This window comes from Dicentrarchus labrax, unplaced genomic scaffold (genome assembly GCF_905237075.1).
Source record: "Dicentrarchus labrax unplaced genomic scaffold, dlabrax2021, whole genome shotgun sequence".
NCBI lineage: Eukaryota > Metazoa > Chordata > Actinopteri > Moronidae > Dicentrarchus > Dicentrarchus labrax.
This window is the reverse complement of record NW_026136701.1, coordinates 5,288,694-5,304,606: the sequence shown is the minus strand read 5'-3', so window position 1 is coordinate 5,304,606 and position 15,913 is coordinate 5,288,694. Positions and strand designations below refer to the sequence as shown.

General features: G+C 40.4%; 2 protein-coding genes across 2 annotated transcripts; both read right to left on the bottom strand.

Moving 5' to 3' along the window:
• Positions 1–10: 10 nt before the first annotated feature.
• On the bottom strand, positions 11–2,999 carry atpsckmt (fATP synthase c subunit lysine N-methyltransferase). The gene is made up of 4 exons (XM_051396900.1): positions 2,430–2,999; positions 1,581–1,718; positions 1,372–1,422; positions 11–815 (listed from the first exon to the last, which is right to left on the bottom strand). Exons 1-4 carry the CDS (start codon positions 2,712–2,714, stop codon positions 594–596), a joined length of 696 nt encoding a protein of 231 aa, XP_051252860.1. The 5' UTR covers positions 2,715–2,999; the 3' UTR covers positions 11–593.
• A 1,077-nt stretch (positions 3,000–4,076) lies between these two features.
• Positions 4,077–15,239, bottom strand: LOC127361787 (neuropilin and tolloid-like protein 1). The gene is made up of 10 exons (XM_051396698.1): positions 14,895–15,239; positions 14,573–14,638; positions 12,899–13,033; positions 12,163–12,411; positions 7,229–7,270; positions 6,881–7,008; positions 5,996–6,224; positions 5,796–5,909; positions 5,551–5,695; positions 4,077–4,614 (listed from the first exon to the last, which is right to left on the bottom strand). The coding sequence occupies exons 1-10, from the start codon at positions 14,920–14,922 to the stop codon at positions 4,077–4,079; spliced, it is 1,674 nt and encodes a 557-aa protein (XP_051252658.1). The 5' UTR covers positions 14,923–15,239.
• Between the last annotated feature and the right edge of the window lie 674 nt (positions 15,240–15,913).

Here is a 15,913-nt window from a genome sequence, read left to right as displayed (position 1 = left end):
GCAACCAGCCTGACGATTGCATGTTGAGTTTATTAAATACACAAGCCTTAAAATAGACACAGTGCAGGAGTTTGTGCAGATATCGTACAAAATCATGTGGTTTACAATCTCCTATCAGACAGTCTGTATGATACGATTTCATACATAAACAATGCACTGCAACTTTCTATACATAATCAACTCATGCAATCATTGAAGCACTTTTTCCTATTAGGGAATTACATTTTCTCTTTCTTGTCATCATCATTTACTCTTTGAATCCTGGTTTTAATCATTACACGTGTATCAGATCTGAAATGCCTGTCTGATCATTCAGCCGTCGATACAGTGTGCAGGAATGCAGACGTAGAGGAGATTCACAATTCTGCTGGAAACAGCCGACTTTAACATGAGCGTCACCACTCATCAGGGTCAGTTCCAGTGTCAAGCTGTTTTCCCCTTTCTTTTTACATGCTCAACCTCAGACTTGGACACTGATGTATAGAGACTTTACATTCATCAGTCCAGCCGTTTCAGGTCCACTGGAGGAGTAGAAATGCATGGATTTAAAAATCATTGCATGATGACAACTTAACAACAAGATCTGTTAGCATTTATGTTTGTGAATCTGGTGTGTCCTCATGTTCTGGTGTTGTCTTCCTTGTCAGTCCGTGTTGCAGGTGTGACTTAAATGTCTTTGCATCGTACACCCACACAGTGTCTATGCCCTCCCCAGCGGTATGTTCAGGGACCCAAGTGGGGAAGGGAAAGCGGCATGCCACCACCTTGGCTGTGCTCGGTAACTCGCTTGCCAGCTTCAGCTCCAGCTGGTCCATCTGCAGATAGACGGCGACAATCAGGATATGTTAAGTGGTTGTGGAAGTGTTAATACTACTTGGCAAAGATGAAAGATAGAGCTTTAAGGTGATGAACAGTTGATCATAGCTGTCCCTAATGAACTGAATTGTACCATTTCTCACCAAGAATGGATCATTTCATCACTGACACATACACGTCAGCTCGAGTAAACATAACTTGGAGTGCTTTATTTTTTATTTTGGGGCTTTTTATGCCTTTATTTGGTAGGACAGGTGAAGACAGACAGGAAACCAGTGAGAAAGGTAACATCATGCAGCAAAGGGACGCGGGTCGAAATAGTACCCAGGCCGCTGTGGCAAGGACCCGTGTTTATGGGGCGCCCACTCTACCAGGTGAGCTACCCCGCACCCCTTGGAGTGCTTTATAGTAGAACTACAATAAAATGAGCTAGAAAGAATATGACTTTAGTGTTTTAGTTACTTAATTTGGCACACGTGGTATACATGATATTCAAAGAAAATACAATAATGACCATGCTGATAAAATTGCTGGAGAACTAACAGAAGAACTCACCATCTGAGGGACTCCAAAAATGACAACATTGGAGTACTGAGCAAAACTGACCTGGCAAAAGAATCAGAAATACTGTGAGTGACACAGTGACAAGTATGTTTAATGTTTTCATTTTCTTACACTAAGTGACACCAGACAAACAAAGAAGACATTAAATGCATTTCCTAAAATGAAGTCACTACATATTGTACTAATCAGGTATGACCGACCTTCCACAAGTCAGAGATGTTGAAGGAGGTGGAGCGATGGACTCCCTCTCTCCAGGCCTTGTAGCGAGAATACCACACCAGCCAGGGGTTCAGCTCAAAGCCCGACGCCTGAAACCCATGCTTGGCTGCTGCTATCACCTGCGAGGGGAAGGGCAATTCAATGCATCAACAATGTACAGCAACTACAGCAGCAGGGGGATATACTGGGAATACTTTTGAGTTTCTTTCTGTGACGTTTCTGCAGTTTCTGGTCAGTAGGGAAATGTTTTTGCCCATTAGTTTCCCTGTTGCTGCTGTCTGAATTTGTGTAAGTGGTGCTTATCTAGACATAAGAAGATGCGTTTGATTGTTATGTGGAAACAGCAAAACACAACTTACAAAATGTATACTTGTTAAGAACTTTCTGAAAGGGTCATTTGTTTAAGCTCCTTATAAAGAAACAACAACTTGTAGTGTCAGTGTTGATCATGTAAAGAAACGCTTCTGCAACATCAACTGTGGATAGGTTGGGGTTTGATAGTTAACTGTATTGTTCTTTGAGGAGGTCAGAGCTAGTAGGGATTCACACACTGTTTACGGGGGGGGGGGGTTCAACCAAGACCCTCCTGCTGAAGTCCTCTGAGAAACACTTTTCCAACCCAAAAGGATGTGATATTGATATTACAGTATTATAACTAATAGTGCAGAGCAGATAAGGTGTGTGATAGGAGGCGGATAGAGAGGACATGTGACACACCGCAGGCAGATCGAGATTTTGGTCCGTATGTCAACACCACTGTTTACTTGTACTTCTAGCAGTGGCCCTGCCTCTACATCATCCACAGGGTAGTAAGACATCCCAGCACTTACTATTCTTCCATCTCCACTGCCGATGTCCACCAGGGTCCCTGATCTGGCTCGCAGCACCCTGAGGACATTGTCCACCTGGGCTGTGGTCGCTGGGACGAACGGGAGACAGACCTTCCTCAGAGCAGGGGTGACAAAGGGAGCAGCCACCGCGTACAGGGCGACCAGCGAGCCTCCCAGCACCCCGGTGGCGATGACACCGAGTCGGCTCCTGCTCTTTGTCTCCTTCACGCCGCTGTCAAACGGTCCCGCCGGCGCGGAGTCGAGAAAAAGCGTTTCTTGTGGCATGACGTTAACGTTAGCTTAACGGGAAACGTCGCACGCTTTAAATACGTAACGTCGGCTAACGTTAGCTAGCATGAGCTAACGTTAGCTGAACTTAACATGAATGACAGCTGGCGCTTTGCTAAAGGTTAGCCGGTCAAGCTAGCTACCTAAATTAAATGTCATGACTAAAATCCTTTATTATTCAAAGCGCACTTGCTCATTATGCTAACCGCTCAGTCAGAAGATAGCCAACAGCTAACGACTGATGCTCCTGTTATTCTGACATACTGTAAGATGACCTGTGCAGCGATGTTATAAGCCCGTAAGGACAACAAAGATAGGCTAACAAAGGTTCCTCTCTGTGTTCGTACAAGTAAATAAAAACAAAACGAAGTCCAAATAAATACACTAAATGTCAATGCCATGGTGCCATGCAGAGGAAAGGGGAAATAAGATATTTAATGAATCAACAGAAATCAACCAACCAGAAAAAAAGCAGGACAAGCCAAATTGAAAAACATACACATAAATAAACATAAATAAATACTCCAAAACAAACAAAAACAAATAATTAAATGAGGTATCCATTTACACAGCATTAGAAAATATAAGTTTCAAGCCCACTGGGTATCATATTTGCAAAACAGTGTTTTGCATGAAGCATTTTCTTTGTGTGCTGACTCATTACTAATATGCTTCCATTATATTCTGTCCATATCTGGTTCAGTGTTCTTTATCCCTGTTTGATTCTGGACCAGTGCTTAAAACAAAAACATCTTGTCTGCTGGAGGAAAAGGAATAGCCTAACAGTTAACAGTTGTGACATTTTTCTTGCTTTGGTGGTGTAATAATGTTTAAACACAGAGGAAACACTACAAGTCATTCGTAAAATAATCTCTGATATAATGCAGTCATAAATATATTCTACCCCAGAGTTGAAACTTAAAGCCAAACAGGAACATAATAGGATAGGGGGAAAAAAGGAGCTGTGATGCATTAATGGGTGGGAATTGAATGATCTCAGTATCTGTGGATATAAATCCTTCTTTCATCCATTCCTGTCAAATCCTACCACTCCCATTCAGATTAACATTCAATATGTACAACAATTGCTGCTTAAGTCTTTGGTAAAGGGGTATTTTTATTATAATTACTAGTATGTGTTTCACAAGTCCCAGTCAACTCTGCATAAAATGTAACACTTCCATTTAATTTGGAACCTGGGAAAAGAAACACTACCAGGAGCTGTAAAGATCAGCATTTATTTGTATAAATTAAACAGAAATCTAATGTAAAAGGGAGTCAGGGATTTTAACCTCCACAGATAAAGAACTGAGGTGATTATGTGCTTTTAACATTTTCTTATTTCCATGTTGCCTTACATTAGAAGTCATTAGACAGTGTACGGTGGACAGTGTGGTCCAGCCCTGACTTCCCATGGTGCATATGGTGGTGGTGCATGTGGTGGTGGCTGGTGGTGGGACCGTCATCCATCATCAAGTCATCCTCCTCCTCCGGCCTGTAGCCCTCTGCCGCGTCCTGAGAATAGCTATGCTTCATCACCAGGATGCTCCTTCGGCCTGCTGGTGTGGTGTGGTGGGAGAGGCGCGGTGACTGCTGGCTCACCATCACCGGCGGCGGTGGCGGCGGCACAAGAACCCCCCCGTCGGTGATGGTAGCATCCCTCATGCTCAGGTTGCTGCGGCTACCGTGGACACTGCCATGCATGCTCCCATGCTGAGAGCCGCAATGGTGGTCGCGGATGCATTTGGAGGAGGAGCGGCGGAGTTTGTGGAACTTCTCAAAGTCCTCGGCCAGGGCGGCGTCAGTCAGGTCGCCGGATGGGGCACGGCGCAGAGTGCAGAGTTCGTAGTGAGGAGGCTCAAAACCAGGGTGCAGGAGGGCAGGGTCAAAGTCATCTCTGTGGATAAGTAGAAGAAAGAGGACACACACACACACACACACACCAACATATGTGTTCAGGAAAGCATTGTGTATATGAATAAAGAGTGTGTAAGTGACAAAAACAGACTGAAAAACTGAATTTGGATTGTCCACCTACAGGTACTATATGTGAGAATTCGCGAACATACCCTAACAATATGTTTTTTGTACCTAAATATAACCAAGCCTTAATTGCAGTGGTGTAGTAATGTTGTTGAATCTCAACTAATAAATGGTTGAAATGTTACAAATACTCTATATACTATTTGTAGGCAGACTATCCAAAAAGTAACCAAAAGGTGTTTTATAATGCTAATAATTCACTAAATTCCCCATTATCAAATAAATGAATTGGTCCTTTAGCCACTTAGCACCATGTTGCATTTACCCAGATATGAACTGGCACCAGTAGGTTGAGGCCAAGCCCCTATCTGTAAGTTATCAAAGAAACTTTCAGTACATTTTATGCATTAATTGGGGCACTATAACTAGTATAACATATCTGGGGCCAACATTCATTCTCCTTCGATTGCTACAAACTCCTGAGGGAAATATCTGACAACTGAGCTGTTAAAAGCTCCACTGTGTTCACCAGCTGGTTGCTATCTGCTGTCAGCTAGTGTACAGTGGGTTTATCAGAGCTTTTTTTGCAGAAATCATCTGCCTGCTGCACCTGGAAAGGGGGTTGATATGAGCGTAGTTTGTGAGCAAGAAAACCAAAACAATAAGCTAAAAGAGGTAAAAAAGCTCTAAGAAGTAAGGTGAACTGCAGGGTTGGTTTGTCACTACAAGTGAGCCCTTTAATATTATACATTAGTGCAACATGTAATTCCACCCATAGTCTTGAGTACCTTGCCAAAAAATATTGAATTTAGTCATGAGATATGCAATAAGTGTTTTTTTAAGATCTCACCTGCGGATGATGTATTTCTTGCGAGGCTGTTTGATCTGGATGATGACAGAGATGACGAGCAGGATGACAACCAGGCCACAGGTCACTCCAATGATGGTGAGGTTAGTGTGATCCAGCGTGTCCAGAATACTGGCTTTCCTCTTCTCTAGTTAGGGAGATAACATAGAGAAGAATGACTTTATGTTTGGCCACAGTCAGACAATATACGGCTGGTGGTGAGTTTCTCAGCCTTTGTGTCTGAGTACCTTTGCAGTGATTCTCGTCCCATGGGTAAACACAGTTCTGGATACCGTTGCAGACCAGGGTTTGGTTGATGCACATGTTGCTATGGCAAAAGAAAGTTTCTCCTTCACACGGCGCTGAAAAACAAAAGGCAAGAGTCATGCAGCACCACATTTCAAACAGACTGGACACAGGTAAACAGAATTGACAGAGATTTACTCACGTTCATGGAAGGTTGTGAAGAGGATCCTGAATTTGCTCTTCCTGCTTCCCTCGTCCGCCCACAGTCTCACCACGCCCACAGAGGACACCAGCATGACGTCGTTGGCCACCGTGGAGCAGAACTTATTCTTCAGGTGCTCAACTGAACTGCTGCCATCGTAGATTGCGACAAAGTTACGCTTGCACTCATTCGAGTTGTGCATCTCATACTCCAGGAAACGCATGTAGATCTGTGGGTAGAAGGTTGAGTAGAATCAAGAGAACTGACATTTACTCCTTCTGGCTCCTCCCTCATAACTTTTTTTTTTACTTTCTAAAACATTTTCTGCTAATGGTAAATGTCCACAGGACCAGTCATTTCCATGCTTCTCCATTCATTGTTCACGTAAGCAGCTGAGCAAAACCCGGTTGCATCATTAACTTCGTAGCTTATGCTAACACCTGAAAATTTGTAGTAAGTTTGTAGAAAAACTGAAAGGGTAATCATACATTTAATGGAAGTTTTGAGTAGGATGTTCTAAAAATGTAGGTAGGAAGCATAAAGATCTCGAGTTGGCCTCGTCTCAACAACCAACGACTATGAACTTAATGTAACAAGGTTTATATATAACCTATGTTTTAGATTTGTGTTAGTTTGGTGCTTTAGCTTAATGTTACATTCTGTGAGGCTGTTGTGAGAAGGGCAAAACTCAACCATTTAGCTAAGTTCTTTGACAGTGGAAGTGCTTGGATAGCATAATAGTAATAATAGTTCTGATCCAACCTCACCCTGTCCAAAGTAAAACTAATTTCATACACAAATAAGTACAAAACCACCACTGACAAGCAGCTACATGTAATACCACCATCACACAACAAGACCGACAACAGTTGGACATATACAGACCCGAGCTTTTGGTGGAGCCTTGATGTACCACCTGCAGTCTACAGCCTCGGTCTGCAGCGCCCGGCCCTCTGCGGCTATCTGGGCTGATTCTACAAAGCCTTCCGGACCGCTCAGCTCAAACTCACAAACTGTGGATAACAATTTCTTTGTGTTGATGCCAATTTTGAGACTGTAAAATATTTACTAACTGTCAAATTGTAGAAAGAATTTGGGCTCAGACACCTTAAATACATTCATTATCACCCTCTGTGTTTGCATATGTTATTCTGTTGATATTCAGTAGTATCTATATTTAATCAAAGTTGCTGACCTGGTCCAATATTATGCAGCAAAAAGTTGAATACTCACATGGCAGAGCTGGTAGTTCCCCAAGGTCTTGGAACTCAGGATCTACAAGCAGAACGTAATATTGTTAGAAAGAAATACATCTTTGTAACATTTACTCAAGTCGTTCCACAATTAGAGGCCACAGTTCACAATGGGATGCAGGGTGAAGGGTCCAAGAATGAAGGAACTCCAAACTGGTACTCTACATGAAACACAAAATGTACTTCACATGCTTAATACAGATTAGTGTTTTTTTTAATTACTGATTTTAACCTTGATGTAACTTACAGCTGCTCGTTGTATAAACGCATAGAAACAGTGTGATCCTGGAATTGTCAATGTTAAGGTTTTATGTGTAGTACATTTTCTCTATAGTTCTTTACTCACTTACTTACTTGGGTGTTTCCATTTTATGCAACTTTTTACTTCCACATCTTAGAGGAAAATATTGTACATTTTACTCCACTACATTTGTCTGACAGCTTTAATTACTACTTACTTTTCAGATAACAATTTGTCATGTAAACTTATTTGTGTGTTGATTTTCCTACTGAATCATACATATCTAGACATATTTTTTTGTCAAATTATATTTTTCTCCACAATCTTTCCATGCACATACAAGTACCTGGTTGAGAATAATTTATGGAGATACTATACAATCCATCCATTACATTTGCTGCCTATTATCTGTGCTCAGGTTTCACAGTTTCACACAGATTTTGTTTTCTAAAGGCTTAAAGAGATTAAAACAAAATCGAATACCAAGAGCAAAACAAAAAATAAAAATACCACAGTAATAATAGAAATGATAATATTAAAGACATACGGTATTCCAAAACAAAATAACAACACAGCTGGTCAAAGCTTACATAATCTATGTACCAGCACATTCCCGTTGGCCTCATTTAAACTCCCCTGAAACCCTGCTGCCTTTCATAAAAGAAGAAAAACACACTCAGAGTCAGACAGGGAAGAGAAATTGTGTTCTAAACCTTTGTGCTGATGAATCTACTTGCTAGGTGGATTATAAATCTTGATATACCAGCTTAGTTTGGGACAGATTAGGCCCCACCAGCCATGTCAACACCGTGATAAATAAAATGTCACTTCTTTTTTTGTTTTTAAAATTCTGCTAGAAGGACACACTTTGGTATTGTGTGAGGCAAAAATCCATACGTCAGTGAAACTCAATAAAATAATACAACAAGTAAAGAAAGAAATGTAAGCAGTGTGGTGTTGAGAGTAAGGACTTTTTAAATGAAGTTGAATTTAAAACCATCATTTGTTACATCCTAAAATATTTGTATCACTGGTAATGCAACACATTGGACAGTGGCTGTGATGTAACAGGAGCAGGTGATGGACTCAAATCAACAAGGACTCTTATTAATCCTCTCATGTTCCTTACCCCTGCTTCTGCTCCAGGCTTGTCCAGATTACTCACATTCATTCCTATTTGTGTGTGTGTGTGTGTGTGTGTGTGTGTGTGTGTGTGTGTGTGTGTGTGTGTGTGTGTGTGTGTGTGTGTGTGTGCGCGTATGTGCGTGTGTATTGCAACAATGCATTCTCAGAGGCTTTATACCCAATATGAGAAATAAATTTAAAGATTAGATGAAGGCAAAATAAAGCATGGTTTATGTAAATCCTCTACACGCAAGAACACTGAAGATTAATACAACATATAGATATTTAAACAAGGTTAGTAAGGTGTTGACTGTCGGATGTTTCATTTTCCACATCGACATTGGTATAGGTGTGTTAACTGCAAAGGCTCCAAATATGAGCTCGACAAGTTTGCCAAGAGTATCCACTTTCCAATGTAATATAAATGTGAAAGACAAGCAACATGTACTGCTTAATTGATAAAGATGACATAATCAGATTGTGTGAACAAGCAGCGATGTAAACACTTGACTTAGACTTTGCCAATGGGGTAAGCCAATTTTTCCAGGCTAGAATTTAAAACTAGTATAAAAATCTAACCACTGAAAGACTGTAATGGTCTTTTTTTGAGCTGAATTTAAGAATGTGTACCATAATCTAAGATTGATGATTAGCCTAATAAAAAAGTGACTTTGTCTAAAATGAAGACACCAGAAGCATTTTTTAATGAAAACAATTAAACAGCACTAAACAGCTGCTTCATTTCCAACACTGGGACAAGACTACTTTCTCTTAAACTGAGAAGTTGTGCAAGTGCTCTTCCTCTTCCTCTCCTTGTGCTTTTGTTACCTTAGAATGAACCTTTTTTATCTATTGATGCTGCGGGTCGCCTTATGTGGTGGCAACCATGTTGGCAACACAAGCCTAGTGCCATCTGGTTCCATTATATTGGAGAGAAGGCAGACATCTCTATGGCCAATATCTCCCAAACCCGACAACTCGCATCAAAAACAAGCTAGATGGATAAATAGCACTAAGACGAAAAATATGTATTTTTGATTTTGGGGTGAACTGTCCCCTTAAATAGAGGCCACATGTATAACAATGTCTTTTGCTATGCTATAAATAGAAAACATTAGCAATGTGCCAGTGCCCTGGAAACTAGCCTACATAGACATTTAGTGCATTTATAAAAATGTTGCTGAGCCACTGATGATATTTTTTATATTTTGCATGCACAACATATCAGTGTGCAAAAACTGTGAATATACTCTTGCTCTTTCATATTGCTCACAACTGCATTAAAAAATCCCCCCAAAAGTTAAAAGTATGTTATATCACCCTTAGAAATGGCATGAAGTTTATGTCTTGGTCAATGTGTGCATCCTCCTGCCACCAGTGATGAGTGGAATTAGATTGGAGATTAGTATTAGGCATGGGAGGCTTGTTTGATGTAAACAGACAGAAAACAGCTTTTCCTGATCTGCCAATAATGAAAAGTATCTTCTTAAAGGGATGGCTCATGTTTTTTGGAGCCTGTTTTTATTTTTTAGGGACAAGGTTCTTGCTCAAGTGTTTCAGTTTATGAAAATATAAATGTTAATGTATGCCTGGTAAGTTGTTAACACTGGAATGTAAAGTGACCATCCTGTAAAATAATACAGAAAGTGGGTCTGATGTTTTCAAGCCCTGACATGCACAGCCAAACAACCTCAGCCCCACAGCAACTTAAAAACTAGGGTGTGTGGCGTGGGACAGACTCACAGGACTGGAGCCTAAAACTGGAACATCCCTTGCGGGATATAAAGATAATATACAGAGGCTCAATCGTGTTAAGAAAAAAAGAAGGAAACACAGCAGGGTGGCTGGATGGACAGAGATTAATCTTTGCCCCTTGTCAGTGTAGGTGGCCTATAAAATCTGCTGTTAATAAAGCCTCTGCCTCGGACTCCCTTAAGCTGCTACCGCGGCTCAGCACTGACAAGCTGTATTCCCCTGAAGACAAGCTTTCATTAACTGGTGTGTGTGTGTGTGTGTGTGTGTGTGTGTGTGTGTGTGTGTGTGTGTGTGTGTGTGTGTGAATGAGGGAACAAGTGCCTGTGTGTGTGTGTGTGTATGTGCATGTGTGTGTGTGTATGTGCATGTGTGTGTATGCACGTGTTAGAATAAATGCTCAGCTCCCCTTCCCTTGTCAGCTGCAGCTGGTGTGCCTGCACTACAAATGGAAATGAGAGTACATTCCCAGCAGCATGCCACCAGACCGCCAATGTGCAACTTTTTGACTTCACAATTAAAAAACAGTATATATTGCACATTGCCCCACATACTTGTAATGTTATTTAAGGATCACAGGGTTTCTCTGTTGAATTGGTCTTATTTAAGTGCATATTGCATTATGTGCATGCAAATGTGTGTTTTAATTGGACTATATCAGCCATATGTGGCAGAGACACAAAGGGAGGAACTGTGTTTTGGCATGTGGCAGCCAACAATTCACAGCAGGATGTCAGGAGGAGTCAGGAGTCAAAAGCTTAAAGCCGTAGTAAACATCAACAATTTCATCTCAGCAATTAAAAATATAAAATCAATGTGAATAATTATTTTGTTCATTCGATGATATTTGGTGCTCAAACGCAGTCAAAGTGGATGGACACTGTTGCTTTTTATGCAAAGATGAAACCATATTATCATCTCTATCTTGTTGCTGTTTACATTCCCCCAGACACAAATTCAAAAGATGCACTGCATTTCCTGGGTGTATATATGTACATAAATAACTGTATATATTGATTTGTTTTATTTCATTCTATTTTATTTATCCATCATGGCATTCTATGTGTTTAGCATGAAAGAACTACAAACTTTCATTTAGTTATACAACCTTGCGTTGTATAATAATGAATACATTTCCTTGATTATTCAATTAAATGAATTATGTCAAAATCAAATGATGATTATCAGGCTCCTAACCACTGGAAATGTAATGCAAGTTTTATTGCATATTGAAAAACACTGGTCAGATTGATTATGTTCCTCCATAAATTAGATTATGTGACAGAAGAAACTGGTTGCACTTTCTGTTGCTAAAAGTAGCCTACCACGGCTTTGGTTAAGGTTAGGGTTTGGTTAAGATTTAGAGCAGCAGTAACTTATTTTTTGGCCGCCTTGTTTGCAAACGTGTCAGCATTGCCTACTTTTGCTAAATTTGTCTGTCTCCCTTTTTAAGTTGGGCAGTTAGCATACAGTGGGTTTATTAGAGCTCCTTTGCAGAAACAAAAACTTCAGCTGGAAACAAGGTTGAGACTGAACAAACAGTAAAGTTGTTGGCTGCAAAACTAAAACAATGAGCTGAAAGAGCCTAAAACGCTCTGCTCAAGGACAGACTCAGGTAACAATTCTATGGGGATACATCACAATTATCAGCCCTTTTCACTTTACATGACACAATCAAACTAGAAACATAATCAAACTATGTATTTTCTTCTTGTTTTGATGCACGAGACTAGATGCATTTAAGACCATGTTCAGAAGTGCAGCCGTCTAATTCTGATCACTGTGTAATCACTCACCTTGTGTGAAGTTATACCGGGCAGAGAAACCACTGGCCTCCAGTTCACCATCAGCCACAAACTTGATGTACAGGTACCTCCCGCTGGAGCGGACATATGCTGGGCTTTCCTGCCCGCAGTAGCGACCAATGATGGGCGAGAACCCAAAGGGCCCATCTCGGACCTCGATGTGGTCGAACTTGCACTCCCAGGACGGCTCTATGGAATACTTGTCATCAAAGAATAAGTCGATGCACTGCCTGGGAGCGGCTGGAGGAGGAAGAGAGGGTGAAAGAAAGACAGATGGGAAAACCTGGTATCACATTAAAGTGTTAAATACACATGCCTGTCCAAAGTGGCAGTGTCATGGTTTACATCACCTTGGTGTGGCTATGTCATGTTTTCAACACATGCTCATACTAGGTCAAGTCAACAATGTGCAACATCTGGTCACAGTATCAAAATAAAACTTGCTGAGAGCCCTATGAGGAAGTGCTGGCAGCTACTGGGGTGAAGGTGTGAAGCAGCGAGAAAACACTGTTAAAAACCCCAATGGCTTTTCTCGATGGAAAAGATTTTTTTGCTCTTCTTCTGACTGACTTCAGTAAGAGTTTGATACATTATATGTTTCACTGATCTGATTGCTTGAAGTTTGTCCGTAATAGACGGGGATAGGTGGATGGTTCATCCAATCACCTGCCTCAGCCAGGTTAGGAAAGTGAGCGAAAGGCTTAAAAGAAAAGGATGAAAACCTCACCTTCTATAATGTAGACACATTCCCTCTCAGGGGGGTATTTCTCGGGGTAGTTGGGTGAGGTGAAATACCCTCCTTCAGGCTCCTTTATCCAGGTCCCACACTGCCCAGCTGGTGTCACACCTGAGTTGTTCTTTACTGGAAACAGAAGTAGACAGTGTATGGAGATGGACAGAAAGTTGGACAGCATTTTGTATTGTATTTTTTTGTATGTCAGTTCTGTCACTTAAAAGTCTCAAACTGCAATTTAAAGATTTGTTGTGTAGATCAACTTATATAACTGTTGTTATAACTTTCTGGGATGATCCTTCAAAGTGTTAAGTGTAAAGGTAAATTAATAATAATAATAATAATGTATTTTATTCGTAAGCACTTTTCTGAATACTCATAGACACTTTACATTAAAGTCATAAAAGCAGCGAAAACAGCATCAAATAGTAAAAACACTGAAAACAAATCGGACTAAGCTAAACATTAAAAGCAATTTTAAAAAGGTGAGTTTTTGTCAATGATCAGTCACAGATTTTATTCTACAAATTATTCCACAAATTAAATTTGTTTTATCCGGTTGCTTCTCAGCATCACAGAGCTAGTAGTAGTATTACACAAATCTGCCCAGCCATTACACATTTTGACACAATAGAGCCAAACAGGAAAGGTGAGTCTTTATTATTTAGTAAAGTCCTTCCAGTTTGAAAGAGGAAGGCTGTGATTGTCTAGTGTGTGTGGTAATTGCAAGGTTATCAATGCGCCAATCTATCGGTCAACCATATCTCATTTTCTGGATTTATGAGAAAAGACCCACCTTGCCACTATGTTAGGAGGATGAGCTTAGGGTTTGATCTAATTTGACATATCACTGGATAATAGTGCTGTGGATTAGACAAAGTACTTTTATCACACTATCAAATTAGAGCATTAGAGAATTATTAATTAGGGCTGCAACTAAAGTATATTTTTAATATTTTCATTAATTTTGTTGTCATTTAGTCTGTGAAATGTACGAAAATAGTGAAAAATGCAGATCATAATTTCCCAGAGCTCAATGTGAAGTCTTTAATTATTTACAGCCCAAAATCCAGAGATATTCAATTTACAACTTTATATTAAAAAGGAAAAACAGTGAATAAAAAATGTTTGCCTTTTGTGTAACAAATTGTTAAATTGTTCGATTATCCAAACAACTGCCCATTCATTTTCTGTTGATCCAACTAATCTATTAAAGTGGATTTAGTAGCATCTAGCTGTGTAACAGCAGATTGCAACTTCCTCGCTTCACCCTTCCTTTCCTCTGTGAAGGAGAAACTACAGTGGCCGTAAAAAACACGAACAACCGTATCTAGAGCCAGTGTTTGGTTTGTCCCTTCTGGGCTACTGTAGAAACATGACAGTTCAACATAGCGGACTCCATGGAAGGCGACCTATAGATATAAAAGGCTCATTCTAAGGTAATGAAAACATAATGATTCTTACATTCAGGAGATTATACACTAAAACATACCTATGAATATTATGTTCCATTTCTACCAATAGAGCCTCCTTTTTTTCACTAAATCATTAATATCTAAAAACCTAATCTAGATTACTTATTGGCACTGTTCTCTACTGATAGGCTGTAACAGGAAATACCCAGAGTCACACAATGGTTAATAGTGAAGAATGAACAGTGACTGATACCTTGAGTTTTTGTTTTGGTAGCTGAGGCTCCTGACAGCTTAGGTGAGAAGAGGCTTGCTGCTAAAGCTGAGAGAAAAGGAAAGAGAAGAGATTAAAGATTGTGATTTGTTTGTTGTTGTTTTGTTTTGCAATTTGTCAGAAATCAATTTTTTTTTTTAAAAGATACCTACTTATACAAGAGTAGAGAAGCCCCCCAATAAACCCACCATATGGGCTACAGCATTATAAACCTATGGCTAATAATGATGCTTTTCTGAAAGACACCAAATTTGCATCTGCAAACAGGCTACATTATGAAACATGTTTACAGCTGTAAACTCACCGATGGGCAGGAGAAGTTTGTGCACCATTTCTGTTCCCTGAGGATGGGCAGCTCTGTCTCAAATATTGCCATTAAACAGCCATTAAACAGTCTTGACTAAAGGTCCCATTGTTTGGGGGAAAATGCTCTTCAGCCCATCAGTCCCTTACAAAATGCGCCAAATCCGAGAGAAAAGACTTCAGCATTTCCATCCCTGTCTCTGTGTCTCCCCGAGAGCTCAAAGGATTACACTCCGGTCCGCCACAAACCTTCACAATTTTTTCTCCACCTTTAGGCTGCATTAATCCTCTCATAAGATATACGGTCATTGACAAAGCTGCGCCCGTTTAAAGTGGGCCGAGGCAACTGACAACTGCCCTGTGTGTGTGTGTGTGTGTCTGTGTGTGTCTGCGTGTGCATCATTCAGTGAATTAGTCCCTAAGTTCACCCTCCAGACAGGGGCGGCTCTAGAGGGGTTGCAGGGGCTGGCAGCTGCCCTAAAAACTGCCTAGCCAACCCATCTGCCACCCCAGTTTGGTGTCAAATGCGGGTAAACTTACTCATTAATTGAGTTTTTTTTTTTTTTTTTAAATGTGTTAAAAAAAAAAATCTTTGCAATGTGCAAATTTGCATGTGGCAGCTTACAGCCTATGAGGTCTGTGGACTCCAATTTCAACCCCACCCCTCTGAAACCCCTCTTCCCTGAAACCAAACATTCCCTTGAACACCTCTATATAGAGCATTACCTACAACAAATTACTGCGATAAGTAAAGTCACATAACACAGGACATTGTCAGTGCTGTAGTGCAGGTAGTGGAAATACCTTTAATAAGTCACTGTTGATAGCTCATGTGGAACTAGTTTTAAGCAGATTCAAAGTGAAAACATTTCTCAGCACAATAATAGACAATTGCTACATTGGAATAAAGTCAGTGAACTGAGGAATAGAGGTAAGTGAAAAAAAGACTGAGACCTTGTGAAAGACAACCAGGAACACATAGGTCTGTTTTCATCTTTCACACATCCTGTATGACATATA